This window comes from Saccharomyces cerevisiae, chromosome IX (assembly GCF_000146045.2).
Source record: "Saccharomyces cerevisiae S288C chromosome IX, complete sequence".
Taxonomy (NCBI): domain Eukaryota; kingdom Fungi; phylum Ascomycota; class Saccharomycetes; order Saccharomycetales; family Saccharomycetaceae; genus Saccharomyces; species Saccharomyces cerevisiae.
In genome coordinates, this window is record NC_001141.2 from 370,260 (window position 1) to 393,707 (window position 23,448).

A 23,448-nucleotide genomic window follows, 5' to 3' on the forward strand; every position below is an offset into this window, starting at 1 on the left:
ATATCTGCCCAATTGAAGCATAAAAAGCGTCTTAGGAAAGCATTCGTTAAATATCTCTACTGTTGGTAAGCAGGTACTTCAGTAAAAAACCATATTAAACCCAAAATTATCAAATTAGTAGTACATAAGATCGAAGTAGAAAAAATATAGATTATAATCCGATATAGTGTAACGGCTATCACATCACGCTTTCACCGTGGAGACCGGGGTTCGACTCCCCGTATCGGAGTATGTTTATTTTATTTTTTTCATATCCGCTCGAATATTGCCTTCGTTTAAGGTTTCTATATCTCTGGTAAACCTTAACAATGGAATTAATATTAATTCTATATTTCGCAATAATTCTACTGACAGTTATTTTCTTAACCTTTCTTCTCTTTTTTTATTTATTTATTTCTTTTTCTTTCGTACCTAAATTGTTTGAATTTAATAAGAACAGATCATATGCCTGCCAAAATACACATTTCTGCAGACGGTCAGTTTTGCGATAAAGATGGCAACGAGATCCAATTGCGTGGTGTCAATTTGGATCCGTCAGTTAAAATCCCTGCAAAGCCATTCCTATCCACCCACGCTCCCATAGAAAATGACACGTTTTTCGAGGATGCTGATAAAGTCAGTTTCATCAATCACCCCTTAGTTCTTGATGATATCGAACAGCATATCATCAGATTGAAATCACTGGGTTACAATACCATTCGTTTACCCTTCACCTGGGAATCTCTTGAACATGCTGGTCCAGGACAGTACGATTTTGACTATATGGATTATATCGTCGAGGTACTAACCAGGATTAACAGCGTACAACAAGGTATGTACATTTATTTGGACCCTCACCAAGACGTCTGGTCTAGGTTTAGCGGTGGATCTGGAGCACCGCTATGGACCTTATACTGTGCAGGGTTTCAACCTGCAAACTTCCTGGCCACCGATGCTGCAATCTTACATAATTATTATATTGACCCCAAAACGGGCAGGGAAGTTGGCAAAGATGAAGAGTCCTACCCTAAGATGGTTTGGCCTACAAACTACTTCAAACTGGCGTGTCAAACAATGTTTACGTTATTCTTTGGTGGGAAACAATATGCTCCTAAGTGCACAATTAATGGAGAAAACATACAGGATTACTTGCAAGGAAGGTTTAATGATGCAATCATGACACTGTGCGCAAGAATTAAAGAAAAGGCTCCTGAGTTGTTTGAGAGCAACTGCATTATTGGATTAGAGTCTATGAACGAGCCAAACTGTGGTTACATTGGTGAAACAAATCTCGATGTGATTCCGAAAGAGAGAAATTTGAAATTGGGCAAAACGCCAACGGCATTTCAAAGCTTTATGCTGGGTGAAGGTATTGAGTGCACAATAGATCAATATAAAAGGACATTTTTTGGATTTTCTAAGGGAAAACCGTGCACAATCAATCCCAAAGGCAAAAAAGCTTGGCTGAGTGCAGAGGAAAGAGATGCGATAGATGCGAAGTATAATTGGGAAAGGAACCCTGAATGGAAACCAGACACTTGCATTTGGAAACTCCATGGTGTTTGGGAGATTCAGAATGGTAAACGCCCTGTTTTACTCAAACCAAATTACTTTAGCCAACCTGATGCAACGGTATTTATAAACAATCATTTTGTTGACTATTACACTGGAATTTATAACAAGTTTAGGGAATTCGATCAAGAATTGTTTATTATAATCCAACCGCCGGTAATGAAGCCACCACCCAATTTACAAAATTCTAAAATATTGGACAATAGGACGATTTGTGCATGTCATTTTTATGATGGTATGACACTAATGTATAAGACATGGAATAAACGAATTGGCATAGACACCTATGGACTAGTAAACAAAAAATACTCAAATCCTGCCTTTGCTGTAGTGCTTGGCGAAAACAATATACGGAAATGCATTAGGAAGCAATTATCAGAAATGCAAAAGGACGCTAAATCCATGCTTGGAAAAAAAGTACCTGTATTCTTCACCGAAATTGGTATTCCATTTGACATGGACGACAAGAAAGCATATATTACAAATGACTATTCTTCACAGACCGCTGCATTGGATGCTCTTGGATTTGCATTAGAAGGAAGTAATCTTTCGTACACCTTATGGTGTTATTGCAGTATTAATTCACATATATGGGGTGACAATTGGAACAATGAAGATTTTTCGATTTGGTCCCCGGATGACAAACCACTCTATCACGATACCCGAGCAAAAACTCCTACTCCTGAGCCATCTCCAGCCTCTACTGTGGCTTCGGTATCCACTTCTACATCTAAATCGGGTTCTTCACAACCACCAAGTTTCATAAAACCAGATAATCATTTAGATTTGGATAGTCCCTCGTGCACTTTAAAGAGCGACTTGTCAGGGTTCAGAGCTCTTGATGCTATAATGAGACCATTCCCCATACAAATTCACGGAAGATTTGAGTTTGCTGAGTTTAACTTATGTAATAAATCCTACCTTTTGAAATTAGTTGGTAAAACGACACCTGAACAGATAACTGTCCCTACATATATTTTTATACCACGGCACCATTTTACACCAAGCCGGTTGTCAATTCGTTCATCATCAGGTCATTATACCTATAACACTGACTACCAGGTTCTTGAATGGTTTCACGAGCCTGGCCATCAGTTCATTGAAATTTGCGCAAAATCGAAGTCAAGGCCCAACACCCCTGGAAGTGACACTTCGAATGACTTACCAGCGGAATGCGTTATCAGCTAAACAAAAATTGAACCAAAAGCTATAGTAGTCATATATATATATATACACCCTTTTTATTGTTACAAAAAGATTTCACCATCAGAAATCTAAAGAAGCCGGTTCATCATCATCTTCACGTTCTCTTTTCACTGAACCCAGTTCATTTTTCAAAAGAGAACTCACATATGCTTGGAACTGATTGATAAAAGGTTGTAAAGCTGTTAATGAAACATCATTATTTTTCTCCATTTCTGTTTGAAGATCAATTAGCTTAGGTGCTTTTTCAGGTGCAAAGGATTCATCAATAGGCACACAGACATTCCCCGTAGCAGGATGAATACAAAAAGGGGCCTTTAACAAATGAATTGTTTGCTTTGTAACTTCCACATCCAGCTTCGGATAAAGAGTCATCAATACGAGATCTTCCTTACATTCACGTAACTTAATTATGTGAGAGTCTTGCTTGGGGCCTTTGAAGAGCGATGTAGCTATCTGATCTATATCATTCCACTTCTCTTTGCTTGACCTCCTTGGATTGTCCAGCCAATACTTCTTTAATGAATCAATCAATTGTTTATCATATAATGCAGGCAATAAAGTTTGGATAGCATGTTGGTCATCTTCCCAAGGATTTTGCTCTTCGAGCATAATGCTGACAAAGAAAGGTTTCAATTGCTCCAAAGAACGAGCAAGATGAGGGTGATAAGGCCTCTTCAAAGCCAATCGCTTGTCAGTATTTCTGTCTCTAATCACGTTGACATAATCTAAAACGTTTCTTCGTTGTACATCCGTCAAAGCCCGTGCCCGTTTGTCGCTTACCCAACAATGAGCACCACGTCTACCTGAAAATACCCAGATGAAGTCCTTATAACCAAAATCCTCTCTTAGGGCCGTGTTCGTAATTTTCATTGCCAAAGATATAAATTTCCAGCACTTAGAGCAAACTTGGGCTCCGGAGCAACACGTTCTGAAGGCATCGTAATCATCCATATCAATATCAAACACCAACTCCTTCTCTAAAGCTTTCAATTCGCTTTTTAATAGAGTATCACGTTCTCTTGGCGGTTTGTTATATATGGCACCGATTTCAAATCTGTCTGGGTTGGCTTTTTCTATTTGTGCTTTGAAATCTTGCACAGAGTTAAAAGAATTATACCTTTTGTAAGCACCTGACCTGAACGCCATAGCGAATTCTCTGTTAATCATATCCCTAGAAGGTTTGGGCGAATGATTCAGCCAGTTGAAAATGTGTTTGAATGGATAGAGCGACTTATAGTAGTACTCCATGTCTGAGGAGCTTGGCCCATTAGTCTTTACTGAATTGGTCATGATGTTTATAAAACAGTTTTTTGAGTTGCTAAAACTAATTTTTGCTAGTATTATGGCACGCTTTTCTCTTCAGCTTCAAAGTATTTTTGATTAATTTTTTATCTTTTTGGCGTTATGAAACTTTTCAACTGAAAGAAAACAATAGGTAAAAGTGGCAAAGGGCACTGACCGAGCAACTGTTTCGAAACTCACGCATCATTCACACGTAGGATATAGTAATGGTTGAACCAGCAAGGAAAAAGCAGAGGATTGATCGCGATACTCATCACACTGTGGCTGAACCAGTAACGGAAGCTAAAAATACGCTGTACGTGAGCCAGCTTAATGAAAAAATTAATATGCAACGACTGCGAGTAAACCTTTTTTTGCTCTTTGCTACGTTTGGAGAGGTACTGAAGGTTAGCATGAATTTCAAGAAACAGCGGGGCCAAGCCTTTATCACCATGAGAACCATCGACCAGGCCAGTCTGGCCCAGATTTCATTAAACGGCGAGCGATTCTTTGGTAAGCCTTTGAAAGTTGAGTTCAGCAAGAGTGAAACTAAAACACTATGACTGGCTTAACGCTCTATTCATAGCAGCACGTATATACCGAGAAGAGCTGCCATAGGGGCACATCAAAGTCAAGAGCGCAGAACCAAACCAAAATGTTTATATCCAAACAACCCGGCGTTATAGATGGTCGTCAACGGACAAATAATATCAAGGCATGTATCAATATGGAGTAGATATAGAATCTACAAAAATCTGTAGCAGAAAGAGTCTCCCGAAAAGACATACTGCAGAACGGCCGCTTATTCCTCACTTCAATTGCTTAAATAATACAAAGGGCAAACCACAGAGTACCCCATTGCCAAAAGACGTTTATTACATTTTGGAAGTGATAATTTAGTATATAAGACAGCTTACTATATGATGAATTACAGTGTAGTTCAGCGTTTATATGTGGCTTCGTTTAAAATGATATATATTTCTAGTAAAAGCAAAAATTCACAAATGATAAACAAATCAAAATAAACATCAAAAGAACCGCCAATTGATAAAAGCACAAAGTACCAGGCAGAGTTGTGAAACCGGGCCTCTTCTATTGTACCACACACAAATTTTTCTTTATTTAGGTAGAGGATGAGTCTGGAACCCACACAAACGGTCTCCGGTACGCCGCCGATGCTGCATCAAAGAACACACAAACAAGTATACCCATTGCGGATGGAAACTATCCCAATATTGGAATCCGACTCCAAGGCTACTCTACAAAGCAACGAGCCCACCCAGAAAGATGAGGAGGAGACCGAATATTTTGAGAATAAACAATCCGTGTCGAATTTGAGCCCCGATTTGAAATTCAAACGACACAAGAATAAACATATCCAGGGGTTCCCTACTCTGGGCGAAAGGCTGGATAACCTGCAAGATATAAAAAAGGCCAAGAGAGTGGAGAATTTCAATTCTTCTGCGCCAATTGCTGACGACAATCATAGTGGAGATGCGACTGCAAATGCGACTGCAAATGCGACTGCAAATGCGACTGCGAATGTTAATGCAAGTGCAATGCCCGCTCCATATATGCCTTATTACTATTACTACCATCCGATGAATGCACCAACTCCTGCAATGATACCATATCCTGGATCACCAATGCATTCGATTATGCCCAACTCCTCATTACAGCCCTTTTATTCGCAACCCACTGCTGCAGGCGGTCCCGATATGACTACTCCCCAAAATATATCTTCATCACAACAATTGCTGCCAGCTCCGCAATTGTTTCCGTACGGATCATTCCATCAACAACAACTTCAGCAACCACACTACATTCAACGAACAAGGGAAAGGAAAAAATCAATCGGAAGTCAGAGAGGTAGAAGATTGTCTATGTTAGCATCTCAAGCTAATGGGGGAAGCACTATTATATCTCCGCACAAGGATATTCCTGAAGAGGATTTTTACACCGTGGTTGGAAATGCGTCTTTTGGTAAAAATTTACAAATACGACAGCTTTTCAACTGGTGTTTAATGAGATCTCTGCATAAATTGGAGTTGAAGGCTAAAAACCAAGAGGAAGAAGGGGAACTTGAACATCTGACCAAAAAATCCAAGCTCGAATCAACAAAGGCAGAAACTGATTATGTGGATCCCAAACGTCTGGCTATGGTGATAATAAAAGAGTTTGTCGATGATCTTAAAAAAGATCATATTGCGATAGATTGGGAAGATGAGGAAAAATATGAGGATGAAGATGAGGAGAAGATTCTGGATAATACTGAAAACTACGATGACACGGAACTGCGACAACTGTTTCAGGAAAACGACGACGACGACGACGACGACGATGAGGTGGACTACTCGGAAATACAGAGGTCTAGACGTAAATTTAGTGAAAGGAGAAAAGCCCTACCGAAAGAACCAAAAAAACTATTACCTAATAGCAAAAACGTGGAAAACACAAAGAATCTTAGCATTTTAACGAGCAAGGTGAACGCGATCAAAAATGAAGTGAAAGAATGGGCAGTCACTTTAGACACTTCGAGACCAGATCTTGAATGGCAAGAATTGACTTCATTCTCATCACAACCACTGGAACCGTTGTCGGATACAGAAGAGCCAGACCTTGCGATTGCAGATGTTGAGACAAAGTTAGAAACAAAAGTCGATGAGCTAAGGTACCAGTCGCATATATTAAACTCGCACTCACTAGCCTTAAACGAAATAACAAATTCAAAAGTGAATAAATTGAACATAGAAACAATGAGAAAGATCTCAAGCGAAACGGACGATGACCACTCACAAGTGATTAATCCTCAACAGCTGTTGAAGGGATTAAGTTTATCTTTCAGTAAAAAACTGGATTTATGAAATAAAAGAAAAAATCAAAAAAAAATCGGATACTTCTGCATATGTAACATTACACAGTCATACATTTATATATACATATATATACATATTAATGTATTTGAAAAAGCAAAAGAACCATTCTATCCTTAGTTAAAGGGCGAATCAGTAGCAGCGCTACCACTATTGTTATTGTTTTCGTTTGCTGTCATGGTATCGTGGTGGTAAATAATACTTTCTTGAAGTGATAATGTTGATGACGATGCTGCTGAAGGGCTACCCATATCTAAAGATTTGAACAGCTGGAGTGGGCGTTCCAATAACCCATTTGAATGTTCATTGTATACCTGTAATCTTGTCATATGACTTTTCCAGACGGAGCTATTATCTGCTAATAAAATTATCCTGTCACGGGCAACATGTTCAATAAGCGTACACCATACGTGAGACAATTGTTCAATGCATTTATCGTAGTAGTAATTATTACTAGCTAATTCAAATCTGGGCAATTTGATAACTAATTCCGTGCAAATGTCTAAGAATTTTAATGATGCGTGCAAATTTTCCAAACGTGGTGGAATGTTATCCAGTATGAAATCCACCAAACAGTTTAAGAACTCCAGAATTTGAGGTTTCATTCTCACGAAAGCATAGTCATCTAATTTATTACTCTCATAAGACCTATTGTAAGGTATGCTCTGGTAAACGGCTTCTGATTTTTGTTTCAACATGTCCAGACACTTTTGTATACTGAAGTCTAATCCGATGACTCTCGTATGTACGCTTTGTTGTATTTCTGGATGTTTTGTCATCAAATCCACCAACAACTGCTGTAATTGGTTCTTGTTCATTAGTTCCATGCCTCGTTGCAAGGGCAGAGGCTGCCCTCTGATGAGCGATCCTGGCTGAGGCCTCCTCTTGGAGACGCCCCCATATTTCATCACATTCTTGTTACGAGGTAGTTCTTCCTCTTCTTGCTCCTCGTTGGCATACCGCCTTTTTTGTTTCACTCCAGCAGTTGGAATCATTACATTGCCTGTGCCTTGTGAACTGACTGTACTCTGTGTTATTTTACTGCTGGGTTTAAAACCCCATTCAAACCCCATCATAATGCTATACTGTCCTGTGTTTGTTGCTTTTGCCAGGTACCTTCGAACACACTAAGTGAGAATACTTGGTTAAGTATATTTTTAAGTAAGAAATTCCCACTCGCCGCATTATCACCCGCCCGCCGTTTCTTTTTCTGGCAAAATTTTCACTATGAATAACTAAAGAGATACATTCGATGGGCTTTAGATGAGGCCTTTTGAAGACCAAAACAGCACCAAATAGCGACACATTAAGCGTAATGGAACCTCAAGAAGAGTTTATAACTACCGAAGAAGTTGAGCAGGAGATTGTGCCCACTGTGGAGGTCGAACAAGACGTTCCCGTTGATATTGAAGGAGAGAATGACGACGATGATGAAATGATGAATGATGATGAGGAAGCTTTGGAGGTCGACATGTCCAACAACTCGCTTACCTATTTCGATAAGCACACAGACTCCGTGTTTGCCATTGGCCATCATCCTAACCTGCCGCTAGTATGTACCGGTGGGGGTGATAACTTGGCACATCTTTGGACATCACATTCACAGCCACCCAAGTTTGCTGGCACTCTAACCGGTTATGGCGAATCTGTGATTTCATGTTCTTTCACTTCTGAAGGGGGCTTCTTGGTCACTGCCGATATGTCGGGGAAGGTTCTTGTACACATGGGTCAAAAAGGTGGCGCTCAGTGGAAGTTGGCATCGCAAATGCAAGAAGTCGAAGAGATTGTTTGGCTGAAAACTCATCCCACTATAGCAAGGACGTTTGCGTTTGGTGCAACTGATGGATCTGTTTGGTGCTACCAGATTAATGAGCAGGATGGTTCTTTGGAACAGTTAATGTCTGGTTTTGTACACCAGCAAGATTGCTCTATGGGTGAATTCATTAACACCGACAAGGGTGAAAATACGCTGGAATTAGTCACTTGTTCTTTGGATAGCACTATTGTGGCATGGAATTGCTTCACTGGCCAACAATTATTTAAGATCACACAGGCAGAAATCAAGGGATTAGAAGCTCCATGGATTTCCCTATCATTAGCTCCGGAAACTTTGACCAAGGGTAACTCGGGTGTCGTGGCATGTGGGTCCAACAATGGTCTTCTGGCAGTAATTAATTGTAACAATGGCGGTGCGATTTTACATTTATCTACAGTGATTGAACTAAAGCCAGAACAAGACGAATTAGATGCCTCCATTGAATCCATTTCTTGGTCATCCAAATTCTCCCTTATGGCCATTGGCCTTGTCTGCGGTGAAATACTCTTATATGATACAAGTGCATGGAGAGTAAGACACAAGTTTGTTCTCGAAGATTCTGTTACAAAACTTATGTTTGATAATGATGACTTATTCGCATCGTGTATCAATGGTAAGGTTTACCAGTTTAATGCAAGAACTGGCCAAGAGAAGTTTGTTTGTGTGGGCCATAATATGGGGGTTCTTGATTTTATATTACTGCATCCTGTGGCAAATACCGGCACCGAGCAGAAGAGAAAAGTAATAACTGCAGGTGATGAAGGTGTATCTCTGGTGTTCGAGGTACCAAACTGATAGATAGTCGCGTATACATAAATAACAAAAAAACAAATTCAATAACATAAAATAAAAATACTTTTACATACAGAAGAAGAAACTTTATATATTCGACAAAGGAAAATGTAAAAAAAAAAAACACATTATTTTAAAAGAACTGCGCTCATTATCGTCGTTAACGATTTTATTATTACATGTTGAACGTTACATTGTCTTTTTGTCCCGATAGGTTGAAAGCTGAAAAAGTATAATGGGTCAGAATCTGACAGTTCCGGTAAGTTCTTTGGGGATCCTTCTCTTAGTCCCGGTACCTTTAATTTGCTCCATGTATCTTTTAGCAGCTGCTCTACCGAAGCGCAGAATCAATTTTCTAAAAAACAACCCACAAGCATTACACAGGCAAGCAGCACCGTTAGGGCCCTCCCTCCATTGTAATGAAGTCTTAATCTCTCCACATTGCCCACATGTCCTAGTAATGCCCGTTCTTGGTCGAGCAGGCTGAGAGTCAGCGTTCCTAGGGAGGCCATGTTGTGCCTCTGATCCGCTATTCAACAGCAATTGAACGGGGACTTTTTTGAAGGCTGTTCCGTTTGAAATCACAATAGGCAACTTAGTGGACATAGCGACCCTGTAATGTTATGTTTCTAGCTAGGAACAGAAAGTGCCAGCTTTTTGAGCAGTTAAAGAGTAAAATGTTTATGTGGTTTCACGGACTTACATGTGAAAGACTAGCCTGGCGCTATCTAAATTCATGATGAAACTCGATGGCCCTTTCCATGGCACAAAAATCTTGACACATGGATGTGCGCGGCGGCGGTAACCGCACCAAGGAAAAAAGGGTCCAATGCCAAGAAATAATAAAACGGACCCTTTTTTCTTTTTTTTTGAAATAAAATTGAAAGAGAAATGCAAACACTTTTCAGGTTTGAAAAGAAAAGAAAACGTCAAGAATCTTACGCCAAAAGTGCCTAAGATTCAAGTATCTCTGAAAGGCGTACCATTTTCAACAAGGGGCATAGGTGGCCGCAAACTAGGATAATTGACAACTTAGTTTCATATTGACAATGTCATCGCAATTGAGGAGATAGCCATAATTCGGGAGGGTACAAAACCTGACCTGCTAGTGTTCAACTAATGCATCATGGGTACTATAGAGAGCATTCTAGTGGTAGAAAAAAAAAAAAAAACAAACTTTAAACCGGGTAATATAAACTTCTCATATGGCTTTTCTCCAGGGAAAGAAAGGGAAGGGATACTTCAATGACGAAGGCTTAGATGACAAGCTAATACAGAAAGGGAAAGGAGCAGGGCATCGGAAGGAAATGTTGCATTTGGAAGATGACAATGGACGACAAAGGTCAGTGATAGCGAATTTGCAGAAATTCGTTTATTGCTGCCTGTACTTGAGGTTTATCAAAGATGGATCATTATTCTTGATCCTCCTGGGGTGGATAATTTCATCGCTCTGTGATTTCATTCAGGAATTGACACTCAGGTACCTGAAGAAGAACTATTTAGAGGTGGGCCGCGACAATGATCAGGAAGATGATGAAAGTCTTGCCATCAGAGGGTTAGAAACACCTATTGTAAGAATGATAATAAACAAAGCCATACGATATTACCAAGGCCTAATACTTCTAGAAACAGCGTACTGTATAGTATACCACATTAGGCTAGACGTATCGAGAGACATATGTTCCAAACCGTACGGATTTGTGATAATGCTTTTGATAAGGGAATTTACTTGTCCGGTACCCACAGCGTTTCCTAGCAAGCTACTTCTGGTACTACTCGATATTTTATTACTTTTCTGCCAGATTGTAATAATAAACGGCTCACTGAGCTCGAGTCTTCAGAACGTGAAACTTATTGTCAAGGAGTTGAATGCAGAAGAAGAGGGCGCACTCAACATTCTCAAACTTAATACCTGGCACATGGATGCAACCGGACCGGAACTCATAGTACTCAAGAATCATGACAAGTCGATTCCTCAACAGGCAGACGGGGATGACGCTACAGAGATCACTCCTCTACTGAATATCGCCGAATAAATTCAAGAAAGGAAAAGAAAAAAAATTACCAAAATGAAAAGAACGGAAAAAAAAGATGAACAGAAAATAAAACAATACGTGGTTCTTCTACTGTCCTTCCCACATCGCCGACAGAGAAAAGACAAGCAAAAAGATGGGCAAGAAAGCACACGGAGGAAAGATGAAACCTGAGATCGACGAAAATGGTACTCTGCTAGTACCGCCACCAAGGACGATTGCGAACCAGGACCATTTCCATAGATTAAACTACCTCTACCAAATATCCGCTTACCAAACAAGAGCAAGACAGAAAGCAAGAACAGACGCACATACGCCTTTGGCACGCAATTATATCAAATCAATGGACCTAATTAGTAAGAAAACCAAGACATCACTGCTTCCTACGATAAAGAGAACAATTTGTAAAAAATGCCATCGGTTGTTATGGACCCCAAAAAAACTGGAAATCACATCCGACGGAGCGCTTTCGGTAATGTGTGGGTGCGGTACCGTTAAACGTTTTAATATTGGCGCCGATCCTAATTACAGGACCTACTCGGAGCGGGAGGGTAATCTACTAAATTCTTAGGGTTATTGGTAGGGTTTTGGACCAATGTTTTGAGCAGGACAAAAATGCGGAGTTTCCAGATTTTCTTTAAGAGCCGACCCCCCACCCCCTTGCCCCTATACATGGGGTACGTGCCTGTATTTTGAGGGAAAACTACGACATAAAACACAGGGAAAAAAACGAGACGCCCGTTTGAAGAAGGTAATGTAGGATTCCGTCTTGCCAGCATAGCGGATAAACACCGCAAGGAGGTGTTGTGGTCGGTAATGAGTGGCACGAGGTGTTTGCTAGGCGTCGGACTACCAGTTGATGTGACTGCTACGGAAACTTTGACTCATGATGAACAAGGACCAGGTGTAGAGCCAGGACCGTGTTCGCGAGGAAGTTCTATAGATGGTCTGCTGCCCTCGTTGCTCGGTCCACATGATGATGTGGATGACGATTCGGCGGCTTTTCACAAGTACATGACACTATCGCGAGATGGCGCAGGCGCCATCCATGCTCCGTCATTAGTCGAAGACGCCTCAAGGAACGACGACGACGACGATGATGAAGACGACGACGACAGTTCCATGTCGCGAGACCTATCCAAGGCTCTAGATATGTCATCGTCATCATCGTCCAGCCCGCGCGTTCAAAGTCGGCGGCACCGTAGTTCTGTGAGCGCAATATCTGCAATCTTACACCAAGGAAAATCTGGCCGCGAAGACATAACTGGAAGCCTTAGCGTTCCGGCAGAACAAGAAAAACTCAGTTTTCTTGCCAAAGCCTCGAGTATTTTCTTTCGAAGGAACAGTATGCCCAGAGACAAACATACGCATTCAGTATGTCCCGCTAGCCGCCCAGATTCCGAGAGATTTATCGTCACATCTGCAGCCGCGCAGTCTTTACGCCGCCAACAACAACTGGAAGACGCTCAGTACGCTCGAGTTATTACAAACTTTCGTACTATAGGATGGTGCTCTCCCAGCGAGATAGAGTCTGTGGAATATAAACGGTCCTTGATCAATGCGGAGTGGGACGAAAAGATCTCGCTTTTGTCTCACGCGCAATGCTATAAATAATAAATATACATATATATATATTTATATGTAGATAGATGTGTGTATATATATGCTAGGTAAAGAAACGGAAAAATCGAAAAATCGAAGTTGGAGAGGAAAAACAAGACATCAGGCCCGCACGTTTCGCGGGCTACCTGCCCATGTTCCGTCTCTTAATGTCATTCAACAATTTCAAAGACTTAATCTCGTTAATGTCATTGAGCTTTGCTTTCCAAAACTCATTTTCCTTGTTCAATTGCTCTATACGATCGCGAAGTTTGTTGATTTGCGTGTTTAAGTTCTGCAGCTTATTCATGTTCTCAAAATTCTTTTGTTTCTTGCGAATGCGGAACCGCTGCGACGCCTCTGTGTTCTTTCTTCTCCGCTCTTGCTTAATCTTATCCAGTTCGTTAGAAGTGCTCACGGGAGCTTCCTCTTCTTTTACAACAACTGCTGTTGTTGCGGCAACCTTCCCCTTTCTCGGCTCGCGGAGCTTCTTAAACTGCGAGACATCCTGGCCATTATTTATCATGCTAATGAGCTCCTCCGCGTTGCCACTGCTAACCAGCAGCAATGATAGCAAGCGCGAGCCCAGCTCTGAATCGCTTGATATCAGGTTCTGTAGATGTTCCGAAAGATTGTTCACGTTCATACCCTTCCTGCTTGCAATGTCAATGTTTGTTGATTTCTTTTCCCACCCTTGTTTCGCACTCATATTGACGAACAAAACAATTTGTCTTCGTAACTACCACTGGTTATAAATAGTTAAATTCAAGTTACCTCGTGTTCTTAGTCATTGGCTGCCCGGCCTTGACTCACGCCAGTGACCTACAACTATGGCGTTTCCGCTTCCCGCCCAAAACTGTGGTGTTAGAAAGTAGAAAAAGGTGAAAAAAGCGAAACCTAAAACCAAAAAAAAAAAATAAGTCACGTGCACTCAGTACCCCTTCTATTGTATTTTAGTTTACCTATTGGGCCGGGCGGGCCCCACAACTGTGGCATCTTTCAGATCATTTTTTTCCAGAATGCATGGAACTGACGAGTGAACTTTTATTCCACGGAAAAGGACAAAAAGGTGCAGTAATGGAATGGTCTTTTTGCACGGCAGTGATGTCGCTATCATATCAATCACTGAAAGTGAAGTTAACCATATTACAACAAGTTCACACAACATAAACAGTGTAACTAGCATATTATCACAGTCATGGCTCTACCTCTGATAAAACCTAAGGAGTCTGAGGAAAGCCACCTCGCTCTTTTGTCCAAGATCCACGTGTCCAAAAATTGGAAACTGCCTCCAAGGTTGCCCCATAGAGCAGCTCAGCGGAGGAAAAGAGTTCATCGACTTCACGAAGATTACGAAACTGAAGAAAATGATGAGGAGCTACAGAAGAAAAAACGGCAGAATAGAGACGCCCAAAGGGCCTACAGAGAACGCAAAAACAACAAGTTGCAAGTGCTGGAGGAAACCATAGAGTCACTGAGTAAGGTCGTTAAAAACTACGAAACGAAACTAAACCGCCTCCAAAATGAACTTCAAGCGAAAGAATCGGAAAATCATGCCCTTAAACAGAAATTGGAGACCCTTACTCTGAAACAAGCCTCTGTGCCTGCTCAGGACCCTATCCTGCAGAATTTGATCGAGAATTTCAAACCAATGAAGGCGATACCTATTAAGTACAATACCGCTATCAAGCGCCACCAGCACTCGACAGAACTGCCTAGCTCTGTCAAATGCGGCTTTTGTAACGACAACACTACTTGCGTTTGTAAAGAACTGGAAACAGATCACCGTAAAAGTGACGACGGTGTGGCCACAGAACAGAAGGATATGTCGATGCCACATGCAGAGTGCAATAATAAAGATAACCCCAATGGGCTCTGTAGTAATTGTACTAATATCGACAAATCATGTATCGACATCCGGTCCATCATCCACTGAAGAGAGAGAACTTCTTAATACTTATAAATACGTCATTGAACAGCTCAACTTTTGTAACGTCAAAAGAACGCACATGAAAGGAGTGACATTGCTTTTTTCTTTGCAAGTTTATTACTGTGGTTATGTGTAAAGAATTAGTTCATGGACATTGGCCGCAGAGTGCAAAAGCGTTTTGGACACCCCGCCTTTGGTGTTCTCGCCGCCATATTTTGAGACGTTAGTTTCCGACGAATTGAGCTGAAGCGGTGGACATTATCTCAAGGTACCGCTTACTATGCCTATACATTCCTGCAATTTTTTTTTTTTTTTTTTTGATAAGTATTACTGGGTAATGGGAAGTATAATCACTAGGCATATTATTTTTGACGCAGAGGAGTGGCAGCCTGTCTACTATGTAAATGTAATGGTAGAACCGTTATTATAACGTAAAATAGATCGTACATAAGAAAAACTGGACGCAAACCATTTAAATCTAAATGCGAATATGCGTACTGATTATTAACATGATACCATAATTTAGATCTTTCCTTTTGAAAGTCGTGTCAAATTCTAGTATTGGCGGATGAGATCCTAATGTGCTAAACAATAGAGATAATGGGATCCCCGCAAATTTCATTTTTAAATTGCTTTCCTCTTCTGAGTTGAACACGAATTTTTGAGAATCTAGCTGTAGTTAGACGTTACGCAAAAGAAGCTTTGGCGCAAGCAAATCTCCTTCCATACTGGTCTCCTTTACGGCTGTACGAACACTACCGTAGTGACAAACTGAAAAACGAGGATTTGGTGAGCAGTCTGGAACAGGTAGATGAATCATAAAGCGCAGCAACCATCCTCGAACTGATGACAGTACGACTTTTCTCCAAAATAGATATAAAGAAAGGCTGGTTATTCGTGGAGAGTTCAGTCCTCCGTATCTAACCTTGATGAATTAAAACTCAGGCCAGAACAATCTCTTTAACAGACCTCCATACATACTCTCGGAGCTATATTTTAGTGCGATCAAACTGCGAATAGAATAAAGCAGACGCAAGAGGCAAATTACAAACTCTTGCGCTTCCTTTTTAGCGAGCTTGTTAAAGTAGGGTCTGAACGAGAGGCTGTCACAATTGCGTTGCGTTATGCAAAGGATATAACACGGTGCTGAAGTTAAACTGTGAAACTATACAAGTGGAGGACCCTTTGAGTTTTCTGTAGATAAAAAGGAGAATGTTTCAGAAGAGCGTCAGAGATCTCGAATGACAGATCGGTGGCTACCACGAAATCTTATAGGCGTTTCTCTGGGCTCCCTAGTTACGTATAGCGCTGACGTAGTTTAGAAGGGCGCGCGCATTTTTTCTATTGTTGCCTCTTTTCTCGCTAGCTGGCTTTTAGCATCATGTTCTGCGGATATTATTCTCCGCCCGGAAGGTTCGTGGAAGGCCTAGAATGAGATCTATCAATAACGCTACGCAGATTTCTAATGTTACATGTCACGTCGATCTGACATATATCTCCGTCAGGTTCGATCCAGACTCTCTGCGCGCGTACCAAGAGCTTTTTGTTTCAATAGGAACGGAATTTCCTTTATTGAATGTGGCAACGAACTGCGGAGGGTTATTAGCTTCTTGACACTTTCTTCGTCCATTACGTAGACCTAACGTTGAAAAGGAGACCTCGAAGAAATTTTAACTCTTGGCACCTCAGAATAAACAAGGTCATCTAGTGCGATGGCAATGCTTCAAAGTAAATGGAGAATTTCGAAGGCTAGCGTCTCTAGATAAATCTCAGCCTAACCCTTTTACACGAAGTTTTCCCAACAAAAAAAAAAAAAAAAAAAAAAAAAAAAAGAAGGGCGGTTGTCTTTGGCATATCGCGAAAATAATAGATCTTATCAAGGGGTTTTTAAGTCATCCTCTGATTATTGGAAGTCATAATCACGTTCAATGGTGGGAGGCCTTCGGAAAAGAAAAGAAAAGAAAAGAAAATTTTCTCAATCTGAAACAGTCTCTTGTTTACGTTACACTGGCAATTTTAACGGCGAGACTCATCTGAAAAAAGCTATTCGACTTAGTCCTGTGTTTTTCATTACAGATAATCCTGATCAACGGGTGTACGTTTTTCCATTTTAGGTCAGTATCCTCCCTCTGTGTTTCAAACTAAGTATAAGCGCCCACCCTAATTCGCTCGTATCCTTGTGTCAACTTCTTTGCTGCTCTGCAGCTGTAAACAGTTTTTGCGATAAGCCTCACATATGTCAGTGCTGTAAATACCGGAAATAGAAAGTCACTGTGGTCTGTACCCTCATTTGATTTACGCGGTTAGAAAAGTGGAAACTCTTTCTTAACCGTGTAAATCAAGTATGTCATTTCAGGAAACTTCCTCAATTCTTGGCGTACTATATTGAGTTGCCAATGTATGAGAGTGGTCGATTTCAATCGGCAACATTCTATCTCGCAATTACGCAATAAAAATTGACATGGTATGTTATTTTCATCCTTCGGATTTTTCAAACCATTCTGTTATAAGAGATATGTACCATCAATCGCCGACAGCGATACCCTCTTTAACCTCTAGTAAGAAGGACCCGGCACTTATTGTAATACGTTTAGGGGAAGTAGGTAAATCTGGACCGGTAATACGGCATAACGATCCATTTCGGACATCGGGGACATTTCTTTTTTTTCCTTTATTATTTTTTTTTTCTAATGTCCTTACGAATTTCAGGCTCTAACCTTATTTCTTATTAGGACGTGTACTCATTGCCATCGCAACAATAAAAATAAAACATTAATAAAAAATTAATTAGAGCCTGTAACATAGAGATCAACGCTACTGTAGCGTTAGAAGGACAGTGAGAGAGTGGCATGACAATTAAAGTTTCTTCCGATTACTTCATGTCATCTGCATTACAAAGGAAGGAAAGATGTTTCGAATTATTTCCCCTTTAAGGTATTTTTGATGTGAAATTTGACCCCATACTGTGAAAATCAACTGCTAAGAACTCTGTGATCTTCTAAGATAAAAAGGCGGGCCCCTTTTTTCTTCTATATCTATTTATTATCTAAATATGCTTACATAAGCAAAATATACCGGGGTAGTTAGTGCACGCGGGGAACTACCTCTTTCTTACCGGATCTTGCCGCATCCTTTTTTCTGTTCATTCTCAGAAAAAAGAGGCTTTTTTTCGTGAATACAGTCCGAAGAGCACTAGAATTTCGGACCGAAATTAGTAATATCTTCTGTACGAAAAAGGAAGACCCCTTTTCGTACAGAAGCCTTGGTCAATCAGAACAGGCAACGTTGTTTTTTCTACTCCGGAATTTTCTGAGCGAAGACAATCGGCCCTGAAGAGAGGATCAATCGTGGAAATCTACATCGTCCTCAAGAATTTCTAACGAGACTTCATGTCAAAATTTAACTTTTTTAGCTTTTTTTTAAGGTTGGCCCGCCAAAATCGTAAGTCTCGGTGCTCTGTTTAGGAAATAAAGAAGAGAAACGTCACCTAAAAAGTTTAAATTGAAGATGTCGTTCTATCTCGCGAATCTTAAATGAAAGACAGAGTGGGTTGATGACACTAGCGGACTTGTCATTAAATAACCCATGATATCTAGGCACATTAAGGTTAGCGTGGGGGGACGCGAATAATATAAGCATTACTCCAGTAAACTCACATAGAAAGAAGGAAATATTCTTTGTTCAAAGAGCAAAGGTGCCTGTAAAGATCCTCTTATTCATCAAAGCCTGGTCGAAGATTATTAGTTGTGCCAAGGCAATATCAGGTTTATTAATCTTTTAGGAAAAATGTAAGGTTGTTACGTCTCTTTCCGTCTCGCGGAAAAACATTTTTACTCAAGCCGTCCGTGGGATGATTTTTGGTGGTTATCATTTTCCAAGACTCCAGACAAAAGAACGTGCAGGCGCTTGGCAAAAAGAAAAAAAAAAAAAGCGAGAGGGAAAAGTGGCGCGGTGCCAATACTACCGGTACTTGTTCTTGAATAAGCTATCAGATGGTCAAAATAGGGCTAGAAGAAAAATGGTAAAATAAAGTAAAAAAAGGTAAAAGATAATTTTTGAAGAACTAAAAAATATGTAAATGAATATGTATTCTACGGGTAGTTTTCTGCCTTACAAAATTATGGCAGCGAAAACAGAATGGTGGAAGAAAGTAAAGAGGGTATCGAAATAATATCTTAATTTAAGAATGAAAACATCGTAATGAAGAAACGAACATGTTGGAATTGTATCATTAGAATACAACTGGAAGAGCGAGTAGCAACCACATAAAGTTTCCAAGAACCTTGATATTAGCAGCACCTTGGTAAGTACTCGAGATAGAAGGAACAGAGTATGTAGCGACTGCAGAACCAGAAGCAGATTGTAGTGGACCAGTTAGAGATGGAGATGTGACAACGGGAGCCACGCTAGAAGCAGAAGCTGTTGTAGCTAGTTGGGATGTAGTCTTGATTGAAATAGGGTTGGTTGCTGTGGCCACAGTTTCGTAATTCTTGGCACCATTTGAACCTGGAATCAAAGTGGTTATGTAAGTGGTTGGGATGGACTTGGTTGTGTAACCAGTTGTTGTTTCGCCAGCGGAGTTAGTACCAACAGATGACTCAGTGGTAATAACTGTGGTTGGAATAGCCGTCGTGACAGGGGTGGTAGCCGAAGGTGCAGTGTTTTCGCCTGCGCTTGCAGAACTTACGATAGTCTTAGCAGAGCATACAGATGTAGTTTCACCGGCAGCGTTTGTAGCAGCAGAACATTCAGTAGTGGTTATTGTAGTTGGTACGGCATTAGTGGCAGGAGTTACTGGTGCACTTGGAGCCAAAGTGGTTACATAGGTGGTTGGTACAGACTTTGTTGTGTAACCAGTTGTCGTCTTACCAGCGGAGTTAGTACCCGTAGAGGATTCAGTGGTAACAACGGTGGTTGTGACAGCTGTTGTAACAAGGGTGGTAGCTTCAGTAGTGTATTCGCCAGTACCAGTTGAACAAGGAACAGTGGTTGTGACAGTCTTTGGAGAGCATCCAGAGGTAGTTTCACCGGCAGAGTTTGTACCTGTAGAGCAAACCGTAGTAGTAATAGTGGTTGGGGTGAAATTGGTAACCGTAGTGACTGATGGAGTTGGAGCAATTGTGGTTAGGTAAGTGGTTGGAATGTTTTTGGTGACAAATGTAGTTGTAATTTCACCACCTGGTTTTGTACTAGTAGAATACTCAGTAGTAACGACGGTGGTTGAGACAACTGTAGTTACAGGTGTGGTAGGTGAAGTGGTTGTTGATTCCGAGGCGGTTTCGCTTGGACTGGTTGAACATGGAACAGTAGTTGTAATGGTCTTTGGAGAGCATCCAGAGGTAGTTTCACCGGCAGAGTTTGTTCCTGTAGAGCAAACTGTAGTAGTAATAGTGGTTGTTGATGATGTAGTGACAGAAGTCGTAGTTGTAGTTGGAACAGTAGTTGTAACGGTCTTTGGAGAGCATCCAGAGGTAGTTTCACCGGCAGAGTTTGTTCCTGTAGAGCAAACCGTAGTGGTAATAGTGGTTGTTGATGGTGTAGTGACAGAAGTCGTAGTTTTAGTTGGAACAATGGTAGTTTCGGTTGTAGAAGAAACAGAGGTTTCTGTTTGACTGCCAGGGTATTTGGATGATGATGGAGTGACAGTAGTGCCAGTAGAAAAGCTTTCAGTAGTAGAGCTGAATGGAATTGAAGATGGAGCGGAGGAAGTGATGTTGCTAGAGGAAGATGGGGTTGGTACTGGTGCTACAGAGCTTTCAGTGGTGGAGCTGGATACTGGAGCAGAAGAGCTTTCAGTAGTAGAGCTTGATGGGGTTGGTACTGGAACAGAAGAGCTTTCAGTGCTAGAGCTGAATGGGGTTGAAGATGGAGCGGAGGAAGTGATGTTGCTAGAGGAAGATGGGGTTGGTACTGGTGCTACAGAGCTTTCAGTAGTAGAGCTTGATGGGGTTGGTACTGGAGCAGAAGAGCTTTCGGTAGTAGAGCTGGATGGAGTTGGCACTGGAGCAGAAGAGCTTTCAGTAGTAGAGCTGGATGGAGTTGGTACTGGAGCAGAAGAGCTTTCAGTGGTAGAGCTGGTTACTGGAGCAGAAGAGCTTTCAGTAGTAGAGCTGGATGGAGTTGGTACTGGAGCAGAAGAGCTTTCAGTAGTAGAGCTGGATGGAGTTGGTACTGGAGCAGAAGAGCTTTCAGTAGTAGAGCTGGATGGAGTTGGTACTGGAGCAGAAGAGCTTTCAGTGGTAGAGCTGGTTACTGGAGCAGAAGAGCTTTCAGTGGTAGAGCTGGTTACTGGAGCAGAAGAGCTTTCAGTAGTAGAGCTGGATGGAGTTGGTACTGGAGCAGAAGAGCTTTCAGTAGTAGAGCTGGATGGGGTTGGTACTGGAGCAGAAGAGCTTTCAGTAGTAGAGCTGGATGGAGTTGGTACTGGAGCAGAAGAGCTTTCAGTGGTAGAGCTGGTTACTGGAGCAGAAGAGCTTTCAGTAGTAGAGCTTGATGGGGTTGGAGCTGGAGCAGAAGAGCTTTCAGTAGTAGAGCTTGATGGAGTTGGTACTGGAGCAGAAGAGCTTTCAGTAGTAGAGCTTGATGGAGTTGGCACTGGAGCAGAAGAGCTTTCAGTGGTGGAGCTGGTTACTGGAGTAGAAGAGCTTTCAGTAGTAGAGCTGGATGGAGTTGGTACTGGAGCAGAAGAGCTTTCAGTGGTAGAGCTGGTTACTGGAGCAGAAGAGCTTTCAGTGGTGGAGCTTGATGGGGTTGGAGCTGGAGCAGAAGAGCTTTCAGTAGTAGAGCTGGATGGAGTTGGTACTGGAGCAGAAGAGCTTTCAGTGGTAGAGCTGGTTACTGGAGCAGAAGAGCTTTCAGTAGTAGAGCTGGATGGAGTTGGTACTGGAGCAGAAGAGCTTTCAGTGGTAGAGCTGGTTACTGGAGCAGAAGAGCTTTCAGTAGTAGAGCTGGATGGAGTTGGTACTGGAGCAGAAGAGCTTTCAGTGGTAGAGCTGGTTACTGGAGCAGAAGAGCTTTCAGTGGTAGAGCTGGTTACTGGAGCAGAAGAGCTTTCAGTGGTAGAGCTGGTTACTGGAGCAGAAGAGCTTTCAGTGGTAGAGCTGGTTACTGGAGCAGAAGAGCTTTCAGTAGTAGAGCTGGATGGAGTTGGTACTGGAGCAGAAGAGCTTTCAGTGGTAGAGCTGGTTACTGGAGCAGAAGAGCTTTCAGTGGTAGAGCTGGTTACTGGAGCAGAAGAGCTTTCAGTAGTAGAGCTTGATGGGGTTGGTACTGGAGCAGAAGAGCTTTCAGTGGTAGAGCTGGTTACTGGAGCAGAAGAGCTTTCAGTAGTAGAGCTGGATGGAGTTGGTACTGGAGCAGAAGAACTTTCAGTAGTAGAGCTTGATGGGGTTGGTACTGGAGTAGTAGTCTTCTTAGTGCATGTCTTAGATGTGGTAGTTTTCTTCTTTGTACATGGAGTGGTGTCGTGATGAGGAGGTGTAGGCTTTTCCTTTGTGCATGAGGTAGTGGTTGGGGGTGTAGGCTTTTCCTTAGTGCATGAGGTAGTGGTTGGTGTAGCAGGAGCGGTGGTTGATGATGATGTAGATGACTCGGAAGTGCTAGATGTAGTGGTAGATGACTCGGAAGTGCTAGATGTAGTGGTAGATGACTCGGAAGTGCTAGATGTAGTGGTAGATGACTCGGAAGTGCTAGATGTAGTGGTAGATGACTTCGTACCGCCACAATTATTGTCACAATCTATGTTCCAATAGAAGCCTGGGAAATCCGTTTGAGAGTGGCCTTGATTGTCATAGTTGTTACAACCAGTAGACAAATCAAAAGATGTAGTTCCCCATTGCCAGGAGCTTGCATATTGAGCGGCACTACCTTGCAAATACTCGAATTGAATTTGGAAGTTAGGCATCCACACCTGACAGCTGTTGACATCTTGTGTGGCATAAACTTCAAAAGTGGCTGTGAAATCAGTTGGGTTGTCAATCAAATAGGTATTTTCGTTGTAACCGTATAGTTGGACGGTACCTTTTGGACCAGTGACACCAATGATTTTCAAAGACCATAGATACTTCAGGTCAATATTTTCTTTACCTTTGACATGAATAGTGATTTGGTATGTGTTGTCTTGAACCCAAGAAACGGAAGTCACATCCAAAGTATACTGCATGATATTTTGCTGGTCCATGTGCCAATTGAAGTCTAAGTTGGGACAGCCATTAACGATAGAATTACAGCTAGTTCCTTCGGAGGATCCTCTTGGAACTAGTGCAGTTGGAAAACCCAAAGCCGAGTTAAATAGAAGCGAAAGGACCAAATAAGCGAGTAGAAATGGTCTTTGCATAGTGTGCGTATATGGATTTTTGAGGCCTACAA

General features: G+C 41.5%; 14 protein-coding genes and 1 non-coding gene across 15 annotated transcripts; 9 read left to right on the forward strand and 6 right to left on the reverse strand.

Moving 5' to 3' along the window:
* The first annotated feature begins 157 nt into the window (after positions 1 to 157).
* YNCI0011W lies at positions 158 to 229 on the forward strand. The gene has a single exon. It is a non-coding gene; the product is annotated as a tRNA-Glu (tRNA).
* A 215-nt stretch (positions 230 to 444) lies between these two features.
* EGH1 (hydrolase) lies at positions 445 to 2,739 on the forward strand (the record flags this gene model as incomplete). The annotated part of the gene is made up of 1 exon (NM_001179529.3): positions 445 to 2,739. The coding sequence occupies one exon, from the start codon at positions 445 to 447 to the stop codon at positions 2,737 to 2,739; it is 2,295 nt and encodes a 764-aa protein (NP_012272.3).
* Positions 2,740 to 2,817: 78 nt separating this feature from the next.
* On the reverse strand, positions 2,818 to 4,047 carry PRI1 (DNA primase subunit PRI1; the record flags this gene model as incomplete). Its single annotated transcript, NM_001179530.1, has 1 exon — positions 2,818 to 4,047. The coding sequence occupies one exon, from the start codon at positions 4,045 to 4,047 to the stop codon at positions 2,818 to 2,820; it is 1,230 nt and encodes a 409-aa protein (NP_012273.1).
* A 218-nt stretch (positions 4,048 to 4,265) lies between these two features.
* MSL1 (U2 snRNP complex subunit MSL1) lies at positions 4,266 to 4,601 on the forward strand (the record flags this gene model as incomplete). Its single annotated transcript, NM_001179531.1, has 1 exon — positions 4,266 to 4,601. One exon carries the CDS (start codon positions 4,266 to 4,268, stop codon positions 4,599 to 4,601), a length of 336 nt encoding a protein of 111 aa, NP_012274.1.
* A 570-nt stretch (positions 4,602 to 5,171) lies between these two features.
* On the forward strand, positions 5,172 to 6,902 carry DSN1 (MIND complex subunit DSN1; the record flags this gene model as incomplete). The annotated part of the gene is made up of 1 exon (NM_001179532.3): positions 5,172 to 6,902. One exon carries the CDS (start codon positions 5,172 to 5,174, stop codon positions 6,900 to 6,902), a length of 1,731 nt encoding a protein of 576 aa, NP_012275.3.
* Positions 6,903 to 7,027: 125 nt separating this feature from the next.
* On the reverse strand, positions 7,028 to 7,987 carry STS1 (Sts1p; the record flags this gene model as incomplete). Its single annotated transcript, NM_001179533.1, has 1 exon — positions 7,028 to 7,987. One exon carries the CDS (start codon positions 7,985 to 7,987, stop codon positions 7,028 to 7,030), a length of 960 nt encoding a protein of 319 aa, NP_012276.1.
* A 239-nt stretch (positions 7,988 to 8,226) lies between these two features.
* Positions 8,227 to 9,522, forward strand: SQT1 (Sqt1p; the record flags this gene model as incomplete). The annotated part of the gene is made up of 1 exon (NM_001179534.1): positions 8,227 to 9,522. The coding sequence occupies one exon, from the start codon at positions 8,227 to 8,229 to the stop codon at positions 9,520 to 9,522; it is 1,296 nt and encodes a 431-aa protein (NP_012277.1).
* Positions 9,523 to 9,759: 237 nt separating this feature from the next.
* GAT4 (Gat4p) lies at positions 9,760 to 10,125 on the reverse strand (the record flags this gene model as incomplete). The annotated part of the gene is made up of 1 exon (NM_001179535.3): positions 9,760 to 10,125. The coding sequence occupies one exon, from the start codon at positions 10,123 to 10,125 to the stop codon at positions 9,760 to 9,762; it is 366 nt and encodes a 121-aa protein (NP_012278.3).
* A 701-nt stretch (positions 10,126 to 10,826) lies between these two features.
* Positions 10,827 to 11,555, forward strand: VLD1 (Vld1p; the record flags this gene model as incomplete). Its single annotated transcript, NM_001179536.3, has 1 exon — positions 10,827 to 11,555. The coding sequence occupies one exon, from the start codon at positions 10,827 to 10,829 to the stop codon at positions 11,553 to 11,555; it is 729 nt and encodes a 242-aa protein (NP_012279.4).
* A 133-nt stretch (positions 11,556 to 11,688) lies between these two features.
* RPR2 (ribonuclease P protein subunit RPR2) lies at positions 11,689 to 12,123 on the forward strand (the record flags this gene model as incomplete). Its single annotated transcript, NM_001179537.1, has 1 exon — positions 11,689 to 12,123. The coding sequence occupies one exon, from the start codon at positions 11,689 to 11,691 to the stop codon at positions 12,121 to 12,123; it is 435 nt and encodes a 144-aa protein (NP_012280.1).
* Positions 12,124 to 12,368: 245 nt separating this feature from the next.
* Positions 12,369 to 13,166, forward strand: YIR016W (uncharacterized protein; the record flags this gene model as incomplete). The annotated part of the gene is made up of 1 exon (NM_001179538.1): positions 12,369 to 13,166. The coding sequence occupies one exon, from the start codon at positions 12,369 to 12,371 to the stop codon at positions 13,164 to 13,166; it is 798 nt and encodes a 265-aa protein (NP_012281.1).
* A 130-nt stretch (positions 13,167 to 13,296) lies between these two features.
* MET28 (Met28p) lies at positions 13,297 to 13,860 on the reverse strand (the record flags this gene model as incomplete). Its single annotated transcript, NM_001179539.3, has 1 exon — positions 13,297 to 13,860. The coding sequence occupies one exon, from the start codon at positions 13,858 to 13,860 to the stop codon at positions 13,297 to 13,299; it is 564 nt and encodes a 187-aa protein (NP_012282.3).
* Positions 13,861 to 14,349: 489 nt separating this feature from the next.
* Positions 14,350 to 15,087, forward strand: YAP5 (Yap5p; the record flags this gene model as incomplete). Its single annotated transcript, NM_001179540.1, has 1 exon — positions 14,350 to 15,087. One exon carries the CDS (start codon positions 14,350 to 14,352, stop codon positions 15,085 to 15,087), a length of 738 nt encoding a protein of 245 aa, NP_012283.1.
* Positions 15,088 to 15,304: 217 nt separating this feature from the next.
* YIR018C-A (uncharacterized protein) lies at positions 15,305 to 15,442 on the reverse strand (the record flags this gene model as incomplete). Its single annotated transcript, NM_001184655.1, has 1 exon — positions 15,305 to 15,442. One exon carries the CDS (start codon positions 15,440 to 15,442, stop codon positions 15,305 to 15,307), a length of 138 nt encoding a protein of 45 aa, NP_878099.1.
* A 3,870-nt stretch (positions 15,443 to 19,312) lies between these two features.
* FLO11 (Flo11p) lies at positions 19,313 to 23,416 on the reverse strand (the record flags this gene model as incomplete). The annotated part of the gene is made up of 1 exon (NM_001179541.3): positions 19,313 to 23,416. The coding sequence occupies one exon, from the start codon at positions 23,414 to 23,416 to the stop codon at positions 19,313 to 19,315; it is 4,104 nt and encodes a 1,367-aa protein (NP_012284.3).
* Positions 23,417 to 23,448: the final 32 nt, after the last annotated feature.